At 39.7% G+C, this 12089-nt stretch overlaps 1 protein-coding gene across 1 annotated transcript in view; it reads right to left on the bottom strand.

The window, feature by feature from the left end:
• opn5 (opsin 5) overlaps window positions 1-10393 on the bottom strand; it is a 67285-nt gene extending 56892 nt beyond the window's left edge. The window contains exon 1 of the mRNA XM_085382950.1: window positions 10225-10393. Within this exon, the coding sequence (XP_085239076.1) occupies window positions 10225-10242 (18 nt within the window). The 5' untranslated portion in view covers window positions 10243-10393. The remainder of the gene's footprint in view (window positions 1-10224) is intronic.
• Window positions 10394-12089: the final 1696 nt, after the last annotated feature.

Below are 12089 nucleotides of genomic sequence, written 5' to 3'. Positions count from 1 at the left end.
ACATTTAGATAGATAGATAATTTATTTTCTGACAAATTAGATAAATTAATTTCCCAAATATTCTCAGTCTCGTGTTTCCTCTCGTGATCACTGGGAATGGACTGGACTTAATACCAATTAGAACATGACTGATGTATGAGATTTAAAACCAATCCCAACACTGATACTTGGTGATATCAAAAATCCAATATGTCAGGCAATTTTTTTTTCTTTTAGACACACGAACCATAAACAGATTTGCCCAACATTTGTTACATGTAGTTATTTATGAGTCTTTACTAACACAATTCAATTTAAAAATAATCTTGTTTGATTATCAGAACAGTTCATAGATTACTTGCTTACACTCTGCACGATTCGAATCAGATTAGCTAGCTGTTCTGTTTTTGGTCATTCCGAATAAGTGTTGTCAACTGGAAAGTTGCACACTGCTCTCTAGTGGAAAAGCTCAAAACTCAGAACACTACTGTTTTAAATTTTCATATTTCGGCTGTTATACAGTCCAATACTGACCTATTAGCAAATAGCTGATATCAACTCTAATTACAATATTAACTTATAACAGAATTGTTATTATAAATAAACAACATTATTATGAATTTTGTGAGCAAGTTGCAATGAATTTGGTGATCATTTCGTCGCAAAACGTGACATAATAATACTTTAACATTTTGCAATCTACAAAGGTTTGTACTTTGACAAACAACTTGTGAGAACTGTGACTAATGTTCGTGTGTGGGGAAAACAGTGTATAAAGTGTGTGGCGAGGGGCTAGTTATTCTGAGAACCCCTGCTGCAATAAATGAGGGACCACTGTATATACTTTCTCTATGATTATTGTATTCAACCTGTTAACATTTAATATTTTCTTGATAGAACCAACTTATTCTGCAGCAGAGCCATCCCCAATTGCTTCTCCTGGCTCCCTGAGCTCCTGCTGCTGCACCCACAGGTACAGTGGGGCAAAAAAGTATTTAGTCAGCCACCGATTGTGCAAGTTCCCCCACCTAAAATGATGACAGAGGTCAGTAATTTGCACCAGAGGTACACTTCAACTGTGAGAGACAGAATGTGAAAAAAAAAAATCCATGAATCCACATGGTAGGATTTGTAAAGAATTTATTCGTAAATCAGGGTGGAAAATAAGTATTTGGTCAATAACAAAAATACAACTCAATACTTTGTAACATAACCTTTGTTGGCAATAACAGAGGTCAAACGTTTACTATAGGTCTTTACCAGGTTTGCACACACAGTAGCTGGTATTTTGGCCCATTCCTCCATGCAGATCTTCTCGAGAGCAGTGATGTTTTGGGGCTGTCGCCGAGCAACACGGACTTTCAACTCCCGCCACAGATTTTCTATGGGGTTGAGGTCTGGAGACTGGCTAGGCCACTCCAGGACTTTCAAATGCTTCTTACGGAGCCACTCCTTTGTTGCCCGGGCGGTGTGTTTTGGATCATTGTCATGTTGGAAGACCCAGCCTCGTTTCATCTTCAAAGTTCTCACTGATGGAAGGAGGTTTTGGCTCAAAATCTCACGATACATGGCCCCATTCATTCTGTCCTTAACACGGATCAGTCGTCCTGTCCCCTTGGCAGAAAAACAGCCCCATAGCATGATGTTTCCACCCCCATGCTTCACAGTAGGTATGGTGTTCTTGGGATGCAACTCAGTATTCTTCTTCCTCCAAACACGACGAGTTGAGTTTATACCAAAAAGTTCTACTTTGGTTTCATCTGACCACATGACATTCTCCCAATCCTCTGCTGTATCATCCATGTGCTCTCTGGCAAACTTCAGACGGGCCTGGACATGCACTGGCTTCAGCAGCGGAACACGTCTGGCACTGCGGGATTTGATTCCCTGCCGTTGTAGTGTGTTACTGATGGTGACCTTTGTTACTTTGGTCCCAGCTCTCTGCAGGTCATTCACCTGGTTCTGGGATCTTTGCTCACCGTTCTCATGATCATTTTGACCCCACGGGATGAGATCTTGCGTGGAGCCCCAGATCGAGGGAGATTATCAGTGGTCTTGTATGTCTTCCATTTTCTGATGATTGCTCCCACAGTTGATTTTTTCACACCAAGCTGTTTGCCTATTGTAGATTCACTCTTCCCAGTCTGGTGCAGGTCTACAATACTTTTCCTGGTGTCCTTCGAAAGCTCTTTGGTCTTGGCCATGGCGGAGTTTGGAGTCTGACTGTTTGCGGCTGTGGACAGGTGTCTTTTATACAGATGATGAGTTCAAACAGGTGCCATTCATACAGGTAACGAGTGGGGGACAGAAAAGCTTCTTACAGAAGACGTTACAGGTCTGTGAGAGCCAGAGATTTTCCTTGTTTGAGGTGACCAAATACTTATTTTCCACCCTAATTTACGAATAAATTCTTTACAAATCCTACCATGTGAATTCATGGATTTTTTTTTCACATTCTGTCTCTCACAGTTGAAGTGTACCTCTGGTGCAAATTACTGACCTCTGTCATCATTTTAAGTGGGGGAACTTGCACAATCGGTGGCTGACTAAATACTTTTTTGCCCCACTGTATGTACAGCAAGCACTGATAACGTTTTACTCGATGGCACAACTTCCTCCCACATTCCTCCGACATTTCCAGTTCACGCGCGTCAAAATTGCATATTTTGACGCGCGATTGATTTGTGTTGGACACGCGTTAAGGTGCGAATGTGCACGCGTCAAATTAGGGGCGTCTGGCACGTTTTTGTTCGCGTCAATCGCGTTCGGTGTGCACACACCATTACTGTGAGAAAATACAAACTTTTCCTAATTAAACCATATGGGGAATGCCACAAAAGTATTCATAACAACAAATTAGGGCTGCTCGATTATGGCAAAAATGATAATCACGATTATTTTCACTGAAATTGAGATCTCGATTATTTGACGATATTTATTTAACCCTTTAAGACCTACTATAGAACCAAGTCCGCCAGAGCTTATATTATTTTTTTACATGTTGTAGTGCCATTTATGGGAGCATTTCAAGTTGCTATACAACTGTTATAGCCCATATTTTAATAATATGTATGCATTAAGTCCATAGTAACTACATTAATTGCAAAAAAGTGCAATAAACTACAAAAAAAAATTTAAAATCGTTTTTGTTTGTTTTTTTACATATATTACTTGGAGAAATTTAAGAGGTTTATCCCTCAAAACTTTAAATACAAAAAAGTTGCAAAAAATAGTTTACAACAGGAAATTTATTTTGAGTGTGTTCATAGTTTTATTTTGGAGATACACCAATTTTTATATACTGCAGGAAAAACAAAAAACAATCCTATGATGCAAATTTGCAAAGAAAACAGCATGTGCATCAAAATAAACTATTTCCAGCAGTGCAATTCGAGTTCTAAGCATCCCAGCAACTATTCAGAAAAGTCAAACATGACCAGTATAGGCTTTTAAGGCCTACAAGTAAAAAACTACATTTCCGCGAAAATGACGTCACTTCCGGTTTCGGCCAGGAAATGGCGGACATGTGATAGTTCGCGCTGACGTCTGTTTCACGGTGGGAAGTGTTAAGAACAGCTGATCGGCGAAGCGTGTTTCTGGAATATTATGCTTTTGTTCCTGCAAGCGCTTTTTATGCAATTTTTGCAAAGCTTTTTGTGGAAGGAAACCGTGACCGAGGACAAGCTGATGGCATCAGATGTAAGTACAACTCCTCCGGTTTCATATGCAAAACAAATTATTGCGCTAGCTTACGCGGTTCCGGTTCTACAGGGATTTAAAAATAGTTACACAAAACGGAGCGTGCTGCTCTGACCGGCTTTAAAGGGTTAACAATGACTTTAAAAAATAATATAAAATAGTGTGCAACACCACTGAAGTTTTTTTTTTTTACCTCTCTTTTCAACCAACGGCAGTCACTCTCCTCTCCAAATAACTCCTGCTTAGCTTTCCGAGCTTCCCTCGGGTCCTCTTAATCAGCGGTCTCCAACCTTTTTTGCGCCACGACCGGTTTATGCCCGACAATATTTTCACGGACCGGCCTTTAAGGTGTCGCGGATAAACGAGGGAGGGGCTAATAATCGGCTCAGTCATTTTTAATGATCGTTGAAAGCCCAGATCGTAATCGTGATTAAAATTCGATTAATTGAGCAGCCCTACAACAAATCTAACCAGACTCTTAAATTGACCTCACCCACATGAACATTGACACTTTAAAGAAGCTAAAAAAAAAAAGGAAAGTAGCTAAAGGTAAAGCTATCCAAAATCAGCAAACAAGCTACAAGCCAACAGCCTTGGTATAAGCAAATGTTCAAAGCAGTTATGAGAACAATTATGGAGACATAGAGACAAATCCTCTTATCTGGTGAAGTTATAAACATACTGAAAAATGATGTTACTGATACTTGTTTTGTTATAGAAATCTCCTGCACCTGCTTAAGTTTAGCGAGGTAAAATATGTCATATGGGGGTAAAGTAGGACTGGGCGATATATCGAGTTTTTTAAAAATATCGATATATTTTCATACGAGATATAAGATGTGACAATATCGTTTATATCGATATAGTATATGTTACGTTATAATTATACTTGTGGAGCCGCAAGTTTGCCTCTCTTTCATCCACTTTTGTCACTATGCAACGTTACTGGGCCTCGCCTCTCCTTCACTGAACACAACTCCCCCTCCCCCATTGCTTCACCTGCAGGCAACGACAAGATGGACACAGCAAATCTCCATTAACGACTTACCGCGGACCGCCCCGTGCGTGCGGCTGTTCATCGTCGACAGCTAACCGCGCTAACGACATGCATGGCCTAAAATCCTTTCATTTTCTCAAAAATCGACAGTGTGCCTTATGTATGAATTCTGGTTGTGCTTACTGACCGCGAACCGATTTTATGTGGTACACAGCGCTCAGCAATCTGTCAATAAATGCTTTAGTTCGACTTTGGTAAGCTACGAAGTCGCACTGCTTAATGCATTGTTGAAGCATTATGGCTACCATAGTCAGGAGCCTCGCGGAGTAATACGTACTGTGCTTCAACGTAATATTACCGTATTGTGTGTATAAGGACCATAAATGGCACCTGTTAAGAGACACGGTTATGAAGCAGATTTCAAACTCCAGCCTGTCAGTCACGCAGTAGAACTTGGGAATAGAGCAGCTGTGAAATCTGTCTTTGTTATTATGCTCAGCGTCTTTTAGTTTACATTTTGACTGCACAATTGTGAGCTTTTTTTTTTTTTATGCACAAAGACAACATTGTTTTCTTTTATTTATGGAGCATTATTATTTAATAAATGCTGATAATTTATTTTTGAGTAATTTCTTCATGTACATCTACGCTGTATGTTTTTTTTTGGGTTTTTTTGTTTTTTGTGTCCCGTTTGGATCTTTAGCCATCAGAATTGTTGTCTTAAGGCCAAGAAAGATGCCAAGCGGATTTATTTTACCAAGTGGATCATCATGGCCTTGCCATATTGGTCCATTTGATTGACCTTTATTATAATTATGAATTTATTTTATTATTCAGTTGCTACAAACGGGACAGACATGACTGGGGGATAGGACAGGGAGAGAGAATGAAAGAAAGAGAAGGAGAGAAAGAAAACCAAAGGGGAGAAGAGACGGTGAGAAGGGGGAGAAGAAAGAAAGAAAAACAAACAAAAAAAACAAAAAAAACACCTGGGTCACCTGTATGGAGAAAAAAAACAGAAGAGAAAGCAAACAACAAAGAGCAACATAATAAAAAAAGGGCACCATCACAAACTAGCTAGCAGTAGATATCAGTAGATACTAAATAATAAACGATATTGTGCAGCACGCAAGATAGACAGCGTACAATGTGCTTTGAGGCAGCAGCCAAGAAAGCTGTAGTCCGCGTCTGTGAATACCCGTGTGTACACCTGTGTGCATACCTGTGTGGATCAGCATGCTTGCATTCCAAAGGTTTCTCCATGTAACGATCTGCTAGGGAGTGTGGGGAGCCACAGCCCCGTCCTCCAGGGTATGAAGCAGGTATGGAGGAGATCAAAACTCCAGACATCCAGAGGTCCCCAGAACACAAGAGACCAAGGAAGACCAACAGAGGGGCAGCCGCGCCACTGTCCCAGTAAGAGCTGAGGAGAGTCCCAGATGAGGGCTCACTCAGCAGCCGCGGAGCAGAAGCCAGGGGGAGTTGCAGTGACGCGCCCGTGAGCTCCGCCGGCAGCCAGCTGTGCCCGACTGACCGAGCCCCAGGCCGAGAGGCCGGGGGCACCCCACCTCCGAAGTGGCCCGAGCGAGCCCCAGGCTCCAGGCCCCGATAAGCGGCCGCCAAGGAGTGAGCCGGTGTGTACCCGGACGCCCACCCCCAGACACAAAGAACCACCAACGCACCGACACCTGAGGGAGTCCGCCACCGGCAGGGGAAGTGGTGGGTGGAGATAGGCCTCCAAACCTTGGAGGGCCTGAGATGTCCCCAGAGAGGTGACGTCTGATACCCAACCTGACATATAGACACAGACATACAGGCACACACAGACACAAACATCCATCCCCACCCTTATGCTCTCATATGCACTTACTCCACACTCAACCAACATGGAGACAGACATAAAGAGACGCTGTACACACGATCACACTCCCCAAGCGTACTCTACGAACCGGGTCTAGGTACCCTTGCCCCTGGAGGGGGGAACTGCACCCAGACCCAGGTGGTGTTACCCTTTTCCCTGCGGTGGGGAGAGGCAGACCGCCCCGAGCTGTATGTTAATAAAAGTGCCTGTGTGACATCTGGGACACAGCTTTGACTAAGAACTCTTTTTGTTCTTAACTTATGGCTTAAAAACAAAATGTCGAGATATATATCGTATATAAGCCATCCAGCTAAAAAATATCGACATATGAATTTCGGGTCATATCGCCCAAGCAACTAATTTTCAGTAAATTTTCTATATTTCTTTCAAGTAACATACTGGTTTTTGTTTTGTATTGTAGTTTAATCATTTATGTTATTATGAAAACAAGTTTATTTGTGCTTCTATAGGTTGTCAGTTATAATTGTTAGATAGAAAATTAGCAAAAATACGTATCAGTGGGTCACACTTTCAGAGAAATTAAATCAGTGTATCTCTAGTTCTGTGCAATATGCCACACATGATGTCTTAAAAGCGAAATTTTGCTGTGTAAAAATGCTGTACATATCAGGGAAAGGAAAAAAAACATTAAAGTGTGACACCCAAAAATGAAAAAAAAAAAAATGTAAGAATGAGAGGACGGGAGAGGAAGATAAGACATTATTATCAAAGGAAATAATGGCTCTTTGTGACACAGATCAGCTGATCACAGCCTGCGCACAAAGAAAAATCTACTGGAACTAAAAACATACATTTTTACATCTGTCATTTGTAAGAGATTCCTTTTCCCATGCTCCACTGCACATCTCCTACACCTGCCAAATCCCACCTTAAACCCTAGGCTATATTCTTTGCAAGCTCCTTTGACTACGATGACCTGGATGACTGAGAACCTTCACAGACACCTAGGCTATACCACACTTCTGCTCATTTTAATACAATCACTTAATATTTTATTATTCTAAAAAAATTAAGTTATGGGGGAAAGAACTTAATTTTGCAATGTAATGATCCCAGCTGTAACACACAGCTATAGTGAATGGATTTTCATCTGCTCAGTGACTGTGATGCACCACTTCCACCAAATCCCAGATGAGAATATTACTAGAGTTGCATGACCATCTGTTTATGTTTAACAAGGAGACAGACCTCTCTGGGGTCTACAGTAGCTGACCAACAGCTTTGTTCAAAGATGACTTCATATAGGGAAAAAAATATATCACATATGCAGGACACCTTAAACTAGTTTTTTAATTAAGCAGCAAGGCAGAACAAAGTCGGGGCTGTATCAAGACACGAGGACTAAACCCCAATTCAACCAGACCCTGAACTGATCCGGAATTAAAACAGGACTACAACAGTTCAAAATCAGGACTACTTGGGATTTAACCAAGACAGAATCAGAACTAGAACTAGATGATAGTAGCACTGAAAATCATCGTAGACCTGCACTTTTTAATTCTACCAAAGTACACTATTTAGATTGAGAAAAGTTTATATAATTATTTAGCCTTGTTGTGCAAACAAGCCTGCATAACTTAATAAATGTAGAATTTGAAAAATTGCAAACCTAAAAAGAAACACTAGGTACGAGATACATGAGGACCTATGATACGGTGATACTTTTGGTAAACAACCATTTGACTAACATGTGTGTCTCACCTGCTCTTGTTCCATCTCTGTTCTGTCCTCATTCTCCATCTCCCCTCTCTCTCCCTCTCTGTTCCTCTTTGTGCTTACAATAATCAAATATACAGTTGAAACCAGATATTTACACACTCTTCAGATCAAATTTTAATTTTAACATCAAATTGGACTAAATGTTTATTTTTTTAGATTGATAAATATAAAAAACATATTTGTTAACTTTAAGAGTAAAGAGAGAAACTATCTGTATTTCTTAATTGTAAATGGCACCAAATTGTATTCAAAACTGAGCCACACTTATGGAGCTCCACAGTTCTGTTTCTGGTGTTTGGTTGACATCTCTTGATTTTCCCATTTCAAAGAAACAGGCTCTGTGTTTTGCCTTATATGCATCCACAGGTGTGCCACCAATTTACTCACATGGACTCTACTAACTTATCAGAAGCTTCTTCAGCTCAGAATGGAATCGTCTGGAGTTTTCTTATTAATTAACAAACTTAGTGTACATGTACTGCTAAATTTGATGAAAGTGATAAAAATAGACAGCTCTGTCTCTCTTTATTCTGACATTTAACTAATTCAAAAGATATTTCAATATTTATTTATCCAAAACAAAACAAGTTTACTCTAAATTAATGTTGTACAGTAAAAAAATGTTCTTGTGTTTTCCATAAAGTGTAGGTAAGTATCTGGTTTAAACTGTGAATATACTGCTGTGTAATGAAGTTCCTCATGTTTTGCATAGAAATATACTGAACAACATTCAAAGCATAATATATAAAATACTACCAGAGTTTTTTCTTTGAAAGACGCTCCTTATGTCCATTCTTGTATATCAGTACATTACTGAAACTGATTTATTTAGCCGTGGAGGGTAACAACTGAAAATATGAAATAAACACACATGTAAGCTGAGACTCTCTAAAGAAACAGCATTGTTGTTGTTCGGCTTTTCATTTCGCCATTTGTTGATTCACTTGAAGAGCGAGTAACATAATATGGGTCAAGTGATCAGTTTGATATCAATCTTTCGTGATACACCGTCATATTTACATTATTTGTACAGTACGAATGCTTTGCTTTGGTACCTGGTCAAACTTCAGTTCTCCTCTGTCTGCCTAGCTCCGTTTCTCCAACAGCGGACTCGCAGGCAGCAGCTGCCCCGCCCCGCTTAGTGCCTGAGCTCGGATCATACCAATATTAGGGGGGATTTACGCACAGTCGTAAATGTGCTTCGAATATTGTGTGTAGTTTTTTTCTTTATACAGTTGTCAGCCAGGCATCTAACTATGAAAAAATTACACTCCAAAAGACCCCGGGCTTAAGCCCAGTAAGCCCCCCTCCCCGCTCCGCCACTGTATGTAGTGGTCATGCCAAGTGACAAGAAAAACCTGTGTCTTTAAGGGGGTGGAACCTGTGGTCCCAGACTCAATGATGAGCAAATAAAGAGAAAGAAACAAAAGCAATTAACAAAAGAGCTGTTGTTCATTTAAAAAATAAATGTAACAAAATTATTCAGAAAGGTGTCTAGTGGTGTCTTGTTTTAAAAGGTAAAAACTAAGGCAAGAAAAAAAATAGTAAAATAGACCCAGCTGATTGCAGATATGTACTTACCTACTTATTTGTGGAGGCCTAAAATAAAAAAATAAAAAAAGAGAAATAAATAAAACTTTTTTTTAAATGAATGAGAAAAAGAATTGCTGTAATTACAGGAATATTCATTTAAAATGATTTGTAAAATGCTTTTTTTAAGTTCTAAAACATTTTTAACTGAGACTTTAAAGCTTTATGCATTTGTTATTAATATTAGATTTTTTTTTTTTATTTATTTATTTCATCCTGGGAATTCCCTGTGACTAAAACGAATGATAGAAAAATAAAAATTAGTAAAGTAAAAAAAATCCTTTTCAGAAAACATGCTTTACATGAAGCACGTGCGTTTAACAGAAAAACGGTGTTAAAGGGTTGGCTTTTTACTCACTCTTTGATCATCAGTCATCAGTCATTCCGAAGTCAGTGTATTTCCCACGGTCCCACGTTTCAATTTCAGTGTTAGAAAAGAAACCGCTCGGCTGCTGGGGCTGTAAACAGAAAAATTCCCGTGAAGCTGCTTCCACTTTCCTGAGCTGCAAAGGCGCTCTGAAGCTCCACTGCCGAGCAGCAGCTTTAAGTCAGGGAAGCAGCCCAGCTTTAACAAGCGCGTTCAGCCAACTCAAGTTCCGTTCACGACTTTCAAAATAAAACACAAGAGGTTTTTTTCACCACCTTTTTTTCTTTCTTTTTTTTTAATATGGACTAGCCCATCTCCTGCCTGACTCCAGTGTATGTGAAAAAAAAAAAACGTCAGCCCTGACTCTATATAATTTCATAGACCAGGGTTATGCCTAATATCCCCAGGCACAAAGGAATGACTGTGCAGGTAGAAAGGGCTGTAAACTCCTCAGGGTGGGATAGGAGCTAAAAACACATGAGTTAGACAGTAAATGAAGTGATGATCTAAAGCCTAGTGAAGTACTAAAGCCTACTATTGAAAAATGAATATTTTGAACTGGGAATCGGGGAGCGCTATTGTCTTGAATTCACTTTTATTTATGTACCACTGAACTCATAAATGTCAGATTTTTGCAAATCATACTGATTTTATTTTCTTGGGGGTAAATGGATCACCTATTTCTGGGACCACAAAGGAGAGCAAGTATCAGTGGTAGGATGATGTGGCAGCTGTCAGACATGCAATGACTCTTCTAGGACACTTAGGGGAAGAGAGTTGCTTGAACCAAGAAACAGAATGACTAGACTAATGGAACTTCTTACTATCAACCAAATGTCTACTTTTTTCCATCTGTATTTTCTGCTACTACTTTATTAGTCAAAAGGAGGAGGAGAAGTAGCAAAATGCCTTTGCAGAAAAGAACAAATATCAAAAGATGACAGTCATGGGATCTGAGCATGTTGTGTTCATCATTTAATCATTATTAAATTTTCAGCAGTAGACTCTAAACCAGTGGTAGGCAACCTTTTTGATGATGAGTGCCATCTAAAATTTCCTCAGAAGTCAATGTGCCATATAATTGCATTAGCAATAAATATAATAACCCTCTATATCAACAGTTACACACTATATAGAACAACTTTATAGAATTATATTTGTTCGCAGATGTTGGCAGCTATCAGCGAACAGTTATCAGCTATTTTGAAACAAAAAAAGACACTTTTTTTCCATAACAAGAACTCCATAACAGCAAATGAACTGTACAACAGAAAATGCATGTCTTGTTGGTATATGTATAATTTCTATACATTTTACATCAGATAAAAACTTTGGCTGTAAGATTCAGATAATTATCTATTAAAAGCTAGACATTTTAAATGAGAATAAGAAAGAAAAGTCAAAGGAGCTTGCAAAGAAAAGCGTCTGGACTTCTTTAAGTTGCTTGAAGACGTTTCACCTCTCATCCGAGAAGCTTCTTCAGTTCTAAGGTCAAATGGTGGAGAGTCCCAGATATAAACCTATTGGGAGTGACCCCCCACAGAGGGACAAAAGGACCCCCTGATGATCCTTTAATCGCCTGAGCCAAGGTGTGAAACTGGGCGTGGGTCCCAATCAGCCAGAGTTTCGGGTGTGTTCATTGTGAAACCTGGCCCCACCTTATCATGCGAATTCCTGAGGTCAGCTGGCCCAGGATGTGAGTGGGCGTTAAGGCGTCTTTCATTGTTCATTGTGATGTTAAGTTAGACTCTTTTTCTCCAATTGAAATTTCTGAGTTAACTTCAATAATTACTTCCTCCAAAACCATCAACGTGTCTTTTAGACCCCATTCCTACAAAACTGCTCAAAGAAGTCCT

The sequence above is a fragment of the Rhamphochromis longiceps genome, linkage group LG15 (assembly GCF_057381845.1).
Source record: "Rhamphochromis longiceps isolate RC_006_pf linkage group LG15, R_longiceps_female_GT1.1, whole genome shotgun sequence".
Taxonomy (NCBI): Eukaryota; Metazoa; Chordata; class Actinopteri; order Cichliformes; family Cichlidae; genus Rhamphochromis; species Rhamphochromis longiceps.
The sequence above is the reverse complement of the archived record's forward strand: the minus strand, read 5'-3'. Positions and strand labels throughout refer to the sequence as shown.